The 13,833-nt window shown below is 41.4% G+C and overlaps 1 protein-coding gene across 8 annotated transcripts in view; it reads right to left on the bottom strand.

The window, feature by feature from the left end:
* Positions 1-2,385: 2,385 nt before the first annotated feature.
* The window catches only part of arhgap12b (Rho GTPase activating protein 12b), a 62,957-nt gene continuing 51,509 nt past the window's right edge, over positions 2,386-13,833 (bottom strand). Inside the window, exons 7-20 of one of the 8 annotated variants that reach the window (XM_044339827.1) lie at positions 12,248-12,322; positions 11,729-11,803; positions 11,289-11,350; positions 11,117-11,198; positions 10,728-10,850; positions 8,679-8,783; positions 8,495-8,593; positions 8,146-8,248; positions 7,936-8,055; positions 7,701-7,799; positions 6,204-6,281; positions 5,974-6,108; positions 5,679-5,784; positions 2,386-4,073 (exon numbers count right to left, since the gene is read on the bottom strand). In XM_044339827.1, the coding sequence (XP_044195762.1) occupies positions 3,899-4,073; positions 5,679-5,784; positions 5,974-6,108; positions 6,204-6,281; positions 7,701-7,799; positions 7,936-8,055; positions 8,146-8,248; positions 8,495-8,593; positions 8,679-8,783; positions 10,728-10,850; positions 11,117-11,198; positions 11,289-11,350; positions 11,729-11,803; positions 12,248-12,322 (1,437 nt within the window). In that variant the 3' untranslated portion in view covers positions 2,386-3,898. The remainder of the gene's footprint in view (positions 4,074-5,678; positions 5,785-5,973; positions 6,109-6,203; positions 6,282-7,700; positions 7,800-7,935; positions 8,056-8,145; positions 8,249-8,494; positions 8,594-8,678; positions 8,784-10,727; positions 10,851-11,116; positions 11,199-11,288; positions 11,351-11,728; positions 11,804-12,247; positions 12,323-13,833) is intronic. The other 7 variants (XM_044339828.1, XM_044339830.1, XM_044339829.1 and 4 more) reach the window with 7 other exon arrangements.

Here is a 13,833-nt window from a genome sequence, read left to right on the forward strand (position 1 = left end):
CAGCCAAAAAGAGAGTGAATATTGGACTTACATTTGTCAGATGGACAGAAACACAACTCTAAATGAATGCTTATGTCACTCTGTGACTGCTGAATGTGTTCATATGCAATCATTTGCTAACATGACTCTTGTATTGCCTCCAAATGTCTAAGTTTAGAAATATTTTTTTAAGTTAAAGGTTTAACAATGTGCTTTCCCAAAATGGGATTCAATGTCTAAATTCTGATATCTACAGGGCTTTCAAAGAGTCTTCTAAAAAGCTGCTCCTGCACTATAACTCTGTTTTATAATCATAAATAGCACCATTCCCTGGCTAAGCAGCAGCCATTTGCTCACTGGGCTATGAGTAAAAAGCAGCGGATATAGTACAGAACTCTTTACCACAGAGTGGCAAAACCTCCAAACCATTTTGTTCCTCATCCAGCCACTTTGCAACAGCCCACCTGCAAATGAAGCAGGGGGGAATCACTGAGGATCCATAAATCTTTTATGCTCCATAATGGCTTGTTCACATTACCTGCCCACACCTCAGCCTCCACGGAGCAGGCCGGGCCAGCACTGAGCAGATCAGGTCTGAAAACCACCGTGAGCATATGGAGCACTTCAAACACTCAGAGCCTCCCTGGACCTGAGCTGTGGTCGCACCCATGAATTATAGAAATGATCTAATTGTTTTCTCATTTGGAAATTCTGGGGGCCCTCCTCTTTGCGTCTCAGTTTTAACGGCCTGTGGTTTCCAACGGGGGCACATGATTCAGTGCTGCCTACCCCCGACACGTTTGTTGAATCCAAGGTGGTCCGTCCTGTCAAAACAGAGCCGGAGCTGAGGTATAAGTCAAACCTGTTGCAGTAAATTAACACGTAGGCAAGAGAGGGGAGGGGGTAGAACTGGACTTCAAAGAGGAATGGTTGTGATCAGAAGAGGGAGGAGGGCACATGTGGTAAAGACACATAAACCTGGGGATTTGACAAAAAGTTCCATTATGGCTCCAAGAAGAATCTATGGAGGCCCAATCCTGCCAGGAAAAAAAATGGAAAAGGAGATGAAGAGTTAGGAATGACAAACATGAAATACTCACAGAAATGGATAATTATGAGATATTAAGTCTTAATTTGGAGTAAGTAAATTCAAATTATGAAACAAAGTCAAAGTTATGAGATAAGATAGAAAGCCAAGAATTATGAAAAAGTAATTCAAAAGAATGTGATTTAAAGTCAAAATTCTGGGTCCTTGTAGTGCTGATGCTAAGTTTGACCTCCAGTATGTTATAATTTAAAAATGCTATCTTAAAATTGACTTATTTAGAAAGTCAAAGTGTTAACTTGGCATCTCCTCATTTTGATTTAAAAAGTAATAATTTTGACCTTCCATAAGTACTTTTCATTTCTTTTCATTTATATCTTTTGGATCTATTTTTTCCACTTTATTCCTGGCAGTAATAGTCTTCCATACTGCAGCCAGTCTGTCAGATCCAAGGGTAGCTAAAGCAGAATACACCCTCACATATCTCACCACATACACAACTTGCAAGAAAATAAAGAGAAAGCTAAAAAGGAGCCTTTCTCTCTGAGTGGCCCGCAGCAAGAATCTTTGCTCAGCACTCGCTCCGCCTCATGCTTCTTAATCAAAACTGGCACCATGGCAATTACCTAATTAGACATCAATTAATCCACAGCCTTCAGGTCCGCAGCCACGGTTGACCTGAGGAGTAATGACAGAAATGCCTTCGAAGAACAGGGGAATCAGATTAATGGAAGCAGAGCGGCAGAGGTTGTGCCACATTTGAGAAATCTAAAGAAATATACTGCAGTTCATTTCATAATTAACAGGTAGGGATATAATTGATTGAGACGTGAAAGCTTAATCACTCAATTCAATAACCAGGATATCAGTGTTCAGTAGATTAATTCAATTATGTAATTAAAGTGGAGGGAAAAGGTGAAGCTTTAGAGTTGATTGAAGGTTAAAGGTATACTATGCAGGATTTGTTGGTTGGTGTATGTAAACACACGGCATTCAAAGTTGGCCCCTCCTCCCAATGAGCGAGTGAGAGAGAGTGAGACAGAGAAAGAAAGAAAGAAAGAAAGAGAGAGTGCAGCAGTGGTTGAGTGAGCCAGAGAGTGAATGAAGACAGTGAGCGACGCTGGCGAGAACAAAGCCGTGAATCAGATAAATAAAACATTATTTTCTGATTGTTTCATGGTGGTTATGACCTAAAGCACAAATAAACATGTGAGTCTATACATTGTTTTGTTCTTTTTAGGAAAATCTTGCATAGAATATAAACAGCAGACTCACCTTTCTTTCTTTATCGTCTCTGTCCATGACGACCGTTTAGCTTCACATTCATTCTGACAGAGAATACACTCTCAGGACTCTGAGCATTTAGTTTGTCTTTTTTTATTAGACAGAGCAATTTCACAAACAGCAGTTAGCCTGAAAATTACATTCAAAATGTGCAGCTGACCATGCGCAAACACTCCAGATACACCTTCAAACAAAAGTAACAGTCAATCGTGTGTTTTTTTCTTTTTCATAATCTGTGTATTGTCATGTTTTAATTCAAATTTACAAAATCAAAAGTTCACCATCAAAGCATACACACCTCAGTCACTATAACACTTTTTAACAACTAGTTTCTGTCACTGTACATATGCTCTGAACAGTTTTTAAAGGCTCTTCTTAGCATTCTAACACTCATACACTCCCATACATCAACCTTTGAAATATTCTCAGTACCATCTCCCTTCATTAATACTCTTTAATATTAGCTTAGTAGAGACTGAGGAGGAGGGTCATCAGTCCAACACTCAGAAACAATTCATGTGAAATGGTTAACATTGCAGCTCCCAGAAATCCACTGTTGTTTTCCAGTAACACCAGGACCTCAGTGATGTTTCCTGCCACTCAAGAAACCAACACTGAAGCGTACTTGAGTTCATAAAGGAGCACAGACGACGACCCCGCAGCTTAACGGAAACTTTACCAAAGCACGTTTAGACTACACGACACACAGTTTGTACAAAGTGGCAAGACGAAGGATGCTTCTGCTCAGGCTTTATTCCATTTAGGTTAATTCACTCACACAAACAAACACAGGTTTGTCCTCCACCACTCGAGTCACGGGACGCTCATGTCGCAGGGTTAATGGTTAACACTGTTAAAGGGGAGAATTGGGTGGGGGGGGGTGAGGGAGGGGTGGTGGTGCCGCTAAGGTAAGTGGGATTGTGTGTGTGGGGGGGGGGGGGGGGGGACACAATCTGTAACTCTGCTCCAGTTCATCCAAGTGCCAAAACACAGTCCGTTAATGTAACACTGATTATTTTTCCCACCTGATCCAGAACCACACGGGGCTTACACATCACAGACAAAGCTTCACGACACAGAAAAGGTATCCAGTTCTGATTCAGCTCATTCCTTCAGTGGGGGGGTCATGAGGTCGCTGTCAGATGCGGCGGTCAGTTCGGCCTTTGATGCCACGGGAGCGGCACCGGACGCGCCTCTCCGCGAGGAGGCGCGGGGTCGAAGCTCAAATTACTGGCCACAGGGATCCAGTGTATGTGAAAAACACCTGAATACTCAAATCCACCAAATCACACGGACGTCACCACGGCATCACTCTGAACTACACTGTCCGTCATCTGGCCTGCTACTCGCAGCAGGGATGGCAACTGAAAAGTGATATCTGTACACCTTTTTTTTTTAAATTCATCTGCAAAACTCTTAAGTGCAACGTCTTGTCACGCTTTTGTAAACTGTCATGTAAATGAGTGATATTTTTTTTTCTCCCAACTGCTTGGTCCACAGCAATGTTCAGCTCAGTCAAAGAAAAGGGGGAAAAAAGGAAAAGAAGTTCGTGTTTGAAAAGCCCGGCGCCCTTCTTCTCAGCGGACACCTCTACCTGCCGAAGATGCTTTCGTACTCTAGCAGTATGAGCTCCACTATCTGGTTCTGGTACACCATGTGGACCGCGATGTTGCCCGTCTCGGTCTCTGGTCGGAGCAGTGTGGGTCCGAACACGATGGCCACGCTCTGGGTGGTCATGCGGTTGGCCTCTCCGTGGTCAATCACCCTGAGGGGGGGGAAAGAGAAGTAGAACAACCAGGAATTTAAAGATGGAATGTGTTAGAAATGGCTTTAGCTAAGACTGTACTTGTTTGTCAATACTATGGTTTCAGCGCAGCTTCAGGGTCTCATCTAGAAAAACATCATTACAAGGACTCCTACAGTCTTTACACACATCTCGAGGGCTCGAGATCGAGCGCTGAGGCAAGCCTCACAACACACACTCGCTAACACTACTGAACGCTGCAGGCTAGAGCATAATAGCCTTTTTAAATAGAATCTACATCCTTGCATGCAGATGCAGAAAACAATAACATATTCATGGAAGGGAGAAAAAAAAGAAGATTAAATCCGCCTGCTGATATACGCGGACCTCCATACACTGAATGTCATGCTATAAATTTCCTCAAGAAACACCACTTCATAGGTACTGAATTACAGCAAACACAGTGCCATATAAATGCAAATTGGAAACCTAGGCAAATGTCATTGTGAACGTATGATATTGCCGCTGGCTGCAGTGGGCTAAGAATACACGTTAAACCTGGCTGTAGTTTGTGTTTGCCCACAGGCTGATCAGTCAGAGGAAAGGTAAACACACACATCTCTCAAACAGCAGTTGGTACAAGTGAGATACTGTCAGTGCCATTTATGATGCCAGTGTTGGAAACTCATTTAAGTCAGTGAGCGAGGGGTTAAAGAGTTAATGGAAACAGTCTGACATGTTGTTGAGGTAGAGCTGACAGAGGTAGTATCATCTCAAGCACCACATGTAGTGGAAGTAGAGCTGTAGAGAAACCTTAATGCAAGGTGATTAAACTGGAAGAATATTAATGTTAGAAATCCTTAAAATGACATCTTCTCCTCCTCCCTCATTAAAAAAATCCAGAATCTATTAATATGCAAATATTTTTCATTTCAAAAGTTGAACTGCTGGACACAAGATGTCTCTTACTGCACTTTAATGTTTGTGCACTGGAGGCTTTAAGTTTCTACATCACACTTGTGTAAGTTGAATATTGGACCATGATTGACTTCAAACTAGTTGAGATGTCACAAATCCTGCTCGTAGTTACATGTAAACTGAGATTTAAGGTGAACACAGATAAACTTTCCTCTTTCAGCAGATACGTGTGAAAAAGCCTATTTTAGGTTGTTTTAAAATGTTAGACATCAGTGTCAATAATCAATACCAAAAAAATATTGTTTGGAACCATACTTTGAGGAAATAAAAACATATGTTAAATTTTTGATGTTCAATGCATTATTGTTAGATAAACAACTTTGCCTACAAATATCGTCTGAAGTTTCCTGATTTAAAAATCAGAAAACTGAGAAGAAAACAAGTCTAAGAACGTTGCTGCTACAGACACATTCTGGCACATAATAATATGTATTGGGGTTCAGTACTCAGCCCTGAATGGAACCAAGTATGACTGCATAGTTTTAAATTTCCAAAAATACAGGATTGACTTCATTACTGGCAAAGAAATGGTGTGACCATGGTAGAATGATTTCACTGGAAAGCAACTAAAAAGTGTACAAAATTTCGTAAATGACGCAGATTAATAATGGTGTAAATGAGCTGTTTCTGCTGTTGTGCTTTTCTTACCTCCGCAGGTGTTTGAAGAGGACTTGCATTGTGTCATGGTTGGGTTTTGGCAACTTCTTGATTAAGTCTTTGATTGAATTCACTCGCTGCTTGTAGTCGGAGCATTCTGCAGCAGAGAAACAGGCAGCCGGTCAGTGAAAGCACATGTGAAGAGCACCATCTTGTGGCCTCATTAGGTAAAAAATCATGCATGAAGAGAAAAAGGATTTTAACTTCCACAGATGATCGTGTTATTGGTTCTTATGTATTCTAAATACCTTGTCATATAGTGAATAGAATGAATCCAGTTACTCACTAATGGCGTTAACAAAGTCGTTGAAGGATCCGTATGAGAAGAGCGGCTCAGGAAGCTCCCTGAAGAACATCTTGAGAGCTCCGGTGGTGACGTGGATGTCCTCCCACTTACTGTCGTTCAGATCCACCTTCTCATCTGATGGAAGGAAAGACCGGTGTTTACTACAACCAAACTTATCGGAGACATTTGAACCATCCCATCACATAGCAGAGAGGTAACAGAAGCCTCACCATGATTCACAGCAAAGCGGAGCTTCTGTATCACTGCCAGGTTCCCGCTCACTCTGTACAAGCCGTCAATACTGAGACCTGCAGGATGAGGATGAGAAGGTGGGCAGATGGAGACATGAAAAGTGACCTCAAACAAACAGTCCCAACAAAGGCAGAATGATCAAACGCTTTGCACTGCCTCAAGTCTACCTCAAGTCTTTTGTTAGACTTGAACACTACAGCTGCCACAAACTACTGAAAATATGTTTAAATTGTTTCATTTCTTTTACTTGTTTTTTCATTTTATACTCCAACCACATACTGAAAATAAATCTGATAGAAAGTTGCAACAAACACTGTAAAAATGGAAAAGACTGTAGGCAAAATATAAGTAGAAACTGCACTGAATGGGTGAAATCACTAATTCACCAAACTGAGGAGTCTCACACAGACTGTTCTGTCAGTTGAACATGTTGAATTCATAAGGGCTGACTAGAGCTGACAGTGATGGAGACACTGCTAAAACTATAAGTGAAGACACGCCATGGATGCTGAACAATGACTAAACCATGTTTGTTGGCAGACTGTCAGCTTGGTGTGTCTGAACTGTTTTTGGTGTCATTATACCTCATTAGGGAGTTGAACTCCATCTGCTGAGGAAGTCTGACACTGGAAAACGCTGCTGAGCTAAGATTAGTTTTGTCAAACCTCTTGACAGGAGCATTTGGGGATTTACACAACAATGTTGGTTTTGTACTTTTTATGACTGTAAATTTAGCCGTAAATGATCTGATAGAGATGTACAATAAAATGTTCAGCACAATGACTGAATCAGTAGCTGGCCTTACAGGTGAGGCTCAACTTTGTTTAACAGCTGTTTACTTCCTGGTTGAAAATTTACTAAAAGACCCCGAAATCCACAGAAAAATAAGCAAGATGCTATCACTGTATGACTGAAGATAGTTGGTGGCTGCAGTTTTAACCTTACAAACAGTGCTTCTGGTTTAGACTTCTACTGAAATGAACAACCATCTACAGACTTAACATACTGTACTACTGAAGAGAAAACAGTCAGAAGAACCATAAAGTCCTATTCACGGCAGCCACATCCATGCAGCAGTGACGTGAATTTTGTCATCTGCTCATGTCTACGAACTCTAGAACTCTTCTCTACCAATAGTAATTAAGTTTAGACAAATGAAATCTGTATTGTATACTGAATTAACCATTGTAAACAATAGTTTCTGTCAAATTCAACTCCCTTCTTTCTGAAACAGACTATTGATGCAGATGTACAAAATGTTTCAAGAACTAACAGCACAGGGGTTTTTTCAACCAAACAGAAATCAATTTGATGCCACATTTTAGAGCAATTTAGACCGGCTGATCGCTCTCATTCATTGTGAATGACTGTGTCAACGTGTTTTTCCGCCTGTGTTCACATCCCTGTTCAGTGCTTTATGATTGAGTGACAGTTTAATAAGAAATAAAATGAGAGCTGGGGTACACCGCTCATACCTGTGTTCTCCACATGGTCGATACACATTTTGACGAAGTTGGGCACTGATGTGTTCTCCCGCTGGCACAGACTGGTCAGGCTGCAGCCAAACACCTGATCTGAAAATTGGCAAACACACGTTAATTTCTAACTTTCATCTGTCCAGTGGAAGGTGACCGAGGACACGCTGTCACTCTCATAATAGCAGCGTCTCTCATGCAGAGCTATGACTGTGGCCTGGCAGAGTCCAAGTACCTTTGATGTAACCCTTGTCTCTGACGGCCTGATAGGTGGGTCGACGTGTCAAGAACTTCTTCAGCTTCAACCTGGTTTTCTTCTGGTCTGATGAGTCCATGCTCACAGAGGTCTTCATTGCTGAGGAAAACAGGCAGGATATAAGTGTATTACTTTAAGACATTAAACAGATTTTATATAGTAGGGATGTCAGCAGTCAGCTAGTCTCACCTCTGTTCTTCTTGGAGTCTCGGTGGTCTTTTTCTTTGTCCTGTTTCTCAGCTCCTGGAGATTCAGGCATGTCCTCCTCGATGGCCTCATCTGACTCCCAGGCCTGCACAGGACGAAACACATACATGTACTTTAAATACAAGTCAGATTTAAGTCAGCTCTGACTAACTTTAGACTTGAGGCCTACACACTCCATCCATATTCAGCTACTTCTGCAACAAAGTTAAGTTTTCACATCACCGTCTAGAAGAAAGAAGCACCGACTCAAAATCAAACCCTCTGTAATCTCCCAAGTTTTTGCTGATGAAAGTCAGACAGAAAGAGATTAAATACAACTGCATCCACTCACATGTGTGTTGATGGTCTCTGTGAGGGCCCGGTACCAGTCGTTTATGACGCTGTCAATCTCTGACTGGATCAGCAGCTCTGTCCCCTGACGGGTCTTCAGCTGGGAAAGGAAGATGTAAAAAGTCAGAATTGCATAACCTGTGTTTTGGACAAAATTATCCCTTTAAACTTGACGTGTCTGATACCTCGATCACGTGCTTCTTGCTCGACTTGTCCTTGGAGGCCCACTCCACTGAACCCCCACGCAGATCAACGGTGAACTCCGGCTTCGATTGGTTGCTGCCAAACTTCTGAAATAAAGTCAGGACACAGTGTGAGAGACGATGTTTGACACACAGATGATACGATAGGAGTGTGTTGTTTTATGAACATTTTTCAATGAATCAGAGGACGTGTTTGTGTTAAAAACAAGGAACCACATGAACAGTTTAAATCCAAAATGTTGTGTAACTATTCAAGATACACAAGGTTCCTTAGTGTTTAAAAAGACAGATACTAAAACTGCAATGACTGATGGAGCAAATGTTATGATTCTTAGTATTATGTTAGAAGGGCAAAAAAAAAACTGTTAGTTCTGTTATTAATGTCAAGTGCATATTAATCAGGGCTGCGAGTAAGATGATTTTCATTATCGACTAATCTGTCGCTTATTTTTTCAATGAATCGATTAATTATTTGGTCTATGAAATGTCAGAAACCAGTGAAAAATGCCGTTACAACTTCCCAAAACCCAAGCTGACATACAGGATTCAAATGTCACTGTTGTGTCCGACCAACAGTCCAGAAACCTAAAATATTCAGATCATCTTTTTTGCTTTTGTTCTTTTTAGATTGTTGGACATCAAAATCCAGTCATTCAATGACTTTTAATGTCTTGTTATATATTTAATAATCATTACATATTGCACCTGAATCTTATATGGTGTAATGTGACATTTTAGTGGCACCCAGGTCTCATGCAAGAGTGTTTTTTTTGTATTCTAGTCTTAAACTTCTCTTATTTTTTCTGTGAGGTTTGCTTGTACGAGTGTTCCAAGTCAAACTCCTCATAAATTTCTTGTTTCGACCTGGTGATTTCCACTTGTTCATGAGGAGGTGACGTTTGTGAGATTTGACCATTAGCATTATGGATGCCTCCATGTTGCTCTATAAGGCCGCCTGTTCAGCTCTGTTTCATTCACAACAATTTTAGCAGTGGCATTGGTCAATATTAGGGAACCTGAAAAAATAAACATATTACTACAGCTCTCAATGACTGGCTATGTCCATGACTATAACGTAGGCTCAAGAGGACGCGGCAGTCAGATATCAGCGAGAGGAAACAGCTACATTAGAGGTGATGTTAGACTGTCAGGTGCAACAGAAGATGTTCACCTAGACAGAGACGTACATACAGACCTTGAGGCAGCTGTCAGACTGAGAGAATTTTCCTAACTACTGAACTGTGTAAGCTGTCATGTCAATCACAAAATAGACGCAACAAACAAAAACCTCTGTGTCAAACTTCTCAGCAGATTGTTGAACAGAATATTAATTACACGTTTACTTTTATTGTATACTTTTTTTTTTTTACCTGATTTCTGTTACATATTTTAACTCAGCTCTTTATACTCAAGTAAGACATTTTAAATAACAAACAAGACATCCTGACTGACTGTTCATGACTGGAACAACAGGTCAGGTCTGGATTGAATTTTGTTCGTGCCAAAGAGAAAATTCTAAATATAAGAAAACTGTCGAATGCAACGAGTTCTCCTGAATGATTCATCTATGCTACTTTAGAACAAATCTGACTGTACTGGTGGTTTTTGCGTGAGGCTTGATCTTGTTACCGCTGTGCTTGTTTTCAACCAACTCTGATCTCCAAGCGCCAAGCAGCGCTCACTTGTTTATTGTCTACAATCAGAAATACAACGGTCATGAATTCTGACAAGCATGTTGCTCTTCTGCCAAGTTATCACACAGAGCTTTAAAAATATTTTGGAGAAAGAGGCTGGTAAGAATAAAACACAGACTTTTTATGTTATAAATTTTCTTGCCAAATCAAGAAAGAATTTGATTTCACAAACTCTCAAAGGTTTTTCGAGGCACAATTTTACATTGCCATCCAACTTCAAATCCAAGATCCACACACGCACACACACACGCACACGTACTAGTCTGCCAGTTAGCCAAAGCAGGAGTGAATGAAAGACAGTCAGGAGGAGCAACACATGCAGAGAGAGGGGACATACAGCGGCGGCCTGCACAGGCCGACAGTTCACATAGGAGACAGCAGGACGGGGCTTGACTGAGCGCTTCCAGTTGCTAAGAAGAGTGAGGAGCAGCTCTGGGATGGAGCCACTGCGGTAGTAAGACTTCAGGGAGGAAAGGAGGAGGAGAGGAGAGGAGAGGACAGGAGACCAGAGGAGAGGAGAGGAGACCATAGGAGAGGAGAGGAGGAAGGAGGAGAGAAGAGGAGAGAGCAATAAACAGAGGATGACAAATTCACAGCACAGGCGGTGATGAATACAGAAGACTATGCAGAAATAAGGAAGAAAGAAATAACAGAGATGAATGGAATGCTAAAAAAAAAAAAAGCTCAGAAACTTGGCAGAAACATGAGGGCTGATGGGATACGTACCCAGCTAGTGCTGCCTCCCTGACCCTTTGCAAAGAGCAAGGAGGAACCCTGCAGCACCGTCCACGAAGACGTCCAGTTCTTCCTGCACGTCACAATAAAACAAAGGCGTTATGGCTCTCAGATGTCTGAAAACAGAAACACTAAGCTTCATGTAGACTAATTAAATTCCTACCTGACTTTCTTTCCATTCTCTGTGATTTTGGTGACATTGAGGACTCCACACTTCTCTGAGGGCTGTGAAGAAAGACACAGTGGCAGATAAGAACCGGCTAGAACACATGCATTATACACACACACATCCATACACACGCACACACACACACGCTGAAGCTTGAGAAGCAAATGGGATAGTGTTGGTGGCTGTGCTGCCTGATGTTATGTCCAAATATCACCAGCAGAGGGCGCCCTAAAACTGCTGCAAAGTGACAAAATTGCTGCATTTCTGCTGGTAGAAATAGATTTTTCTTTTTTTAGCATGCATGTGATGCAGTTAGATATAGGATGTGGCATGCAGCAGATGAGAGAAAGTGAATGTAAAAGAGTTTAGAAGATAAGAAGAAAGATGTATTTGTGTGAGATGGATGCAGGTGCAGTGCAGGCTGGGATACTAACGGTTGAGGGGTGCTTAGGAGATGAGGGGCAGGAGTCAGAGTCTGGAGAGCTCTGCTTGGGCGCCGGAGCACACTCCTACCAACAAGAGGCACGACATGATGAGTCTCTAGTAACTACCGGCTAACTACAAGTCACATGAAGACAGTCGGTGTGAGGTTAGTGAGGAGCAGAAAATGGATCAGGAACCTGCAGTGGAATCAGAAGGTTGAGTTGCGTGTTAAGGATTAAGGGGGAGAGGCAAGTTAGGATTTGGGTTTGTATTGCAGAGGTGATGCTTTTACATCTCTGAGTAGAGTGTGTTTATTCAGTGATATTCATTCCGGGATGTTGCTTTCTTCCTGTCTATGCAGTCATATTTGATTGAGTGAACGCCAGGCTTTGATTGTCATGATTGGTGATTGAATCTTACACAACGCTACATAACACAGCTTTCTACAGGACACACTGACAGTGAATCAGAACAGATCATCTTTGGATTAGAGCAGGGGCCAGAGAGGAGAGGCTCTGTGTGGTACCAACTTTGTCACGGTAAAGAGAGAGACGAAATCTCCTCTTGGGCGGGTCGGAAGCGAACCGCCAGAGTTTGAAAGAGAACTGCAATGAAACCACCAGAGCATTAGGCTCCAATATGTTCTCCTCCATCTTAAAAACTACAACATTACACTGGAGAGTTATCAACCTTTTAACAGTTCATGTCTAGTTTAGATTTTCCCCACTAAAGTTGAACACATTAAATAATAAAAACAAAGTCTAAAACAGTACCTTCAAAGGAGCACTCAGCTGATTTTACATTTATCAAAGTCAATTTGCTTGTCATGGGGAGTACTACTCAACCTGTGGAAACAGTTGAATAATGTCCTTTGTGGCTCTGGAGGAGCTTTCCAAAGTCAGACAAAGACAAGACTTTTTTTTAAATAGATCGAAGCCTTGATTACAAGCTGGAAGACAGTATGTCTTCCACCCAGCAGGTGTGATGGAGAAAGAAAGTGGTCTTGAATTACTTTGTGTGGACAAATTAACAGAACATAGCATTAAACTGACAGTTGACATTTTTACATATAGTTGGGTCCAAAAGTCTGAGACCACATTGAAAATCTCAAATATTTTCATGTAAACCTGGAAATAATCAGAAAGTTTGAGGATTCAGAAACATTTAAAACACAATAAGATATGACATGTAAAATTAAGAAGAAATATTTAAGTTCAGCACTATTTCTAGGTCAGCAATCAAATTCAAGCTAATTTGTGGCAGTGACCAACTTAAATCCTTTGTACAAAAGTACAGATTTCCTTGAGTTGTACCCTTCCATTAAAGAATGCTTTCAGGTGACACTCAGGTGGATTTGATCTACTCTTCAGAGGCTCGTTCAAGTAACTCAACCTACGGCCAGTGTTCACCTCTTATAAATAGGGCTGTGCCTCAAGTTTCCAGCAGATCATTGCTTACTAAGTAGCATTGTGATTGTGGGAAACATGGCATCAGAACTAAGTGAAAGTGTCAGAAGTCAAATTGTTATTCTAAGCAAGGGTTTTCTCAGTTTTCTCAAATCAAAGGTTTCTAAGGGGGCAGTGTATGGAACTCTAAAACACTTTGCAGAAACTGGATCAGTTGTATCCAAAGCACGATCAGGCAGACCAAAAGTGACCACACCATCAGAAGATCAATACATCAAGCTTAGTTCCCTGACAGATAGAAAAGCAAATTCATCACGGAGACAGAATTTGCTAAATAAAGAACACAAGACTCCAATCAGCAAAAGTACTGTCAAAGAAGGCTGTGTTGTAGTGGTCTCAGAGGACGAGTAGCAGTTTCTAAACCACTTCTCAGGAGGGGAATCAAAGCCAAACGCATGGGGTGGGCTAAGAAATACCAGCATTTCACAGTGGATGACTGGAAAAAAAGTTCTATTTACTGGTGAATCCAAGTTTGAGATTTATGGCAGTAACAGAAGGGTGTATGTAAGGAGACCAACAGGAGAGAGAATGATATCGCCCTGTATCAAACTGACACTGAAACATGGTGGGAATATTCAAGTCTTCGGGTGTTTTGCTTACTCTGGAGTTGGACACCTGCACCGAAATGACTACATCCTGACCAAGGAGAT

This window comes from Thunnus albacares, chromosome 21, assembly GCF_914725855.1.
Source record: "Thunnus albacares chromosome 21, fThuAlb1.1, whole genome shotgun sequence".
Classification (NCBI taxonomy): domain Eukaryota; kingdom Metazoa; phylum Chordata; class Actinopteri; order Scombriformes; family Scombridae; genus Thunnus; species Thunnus albacares.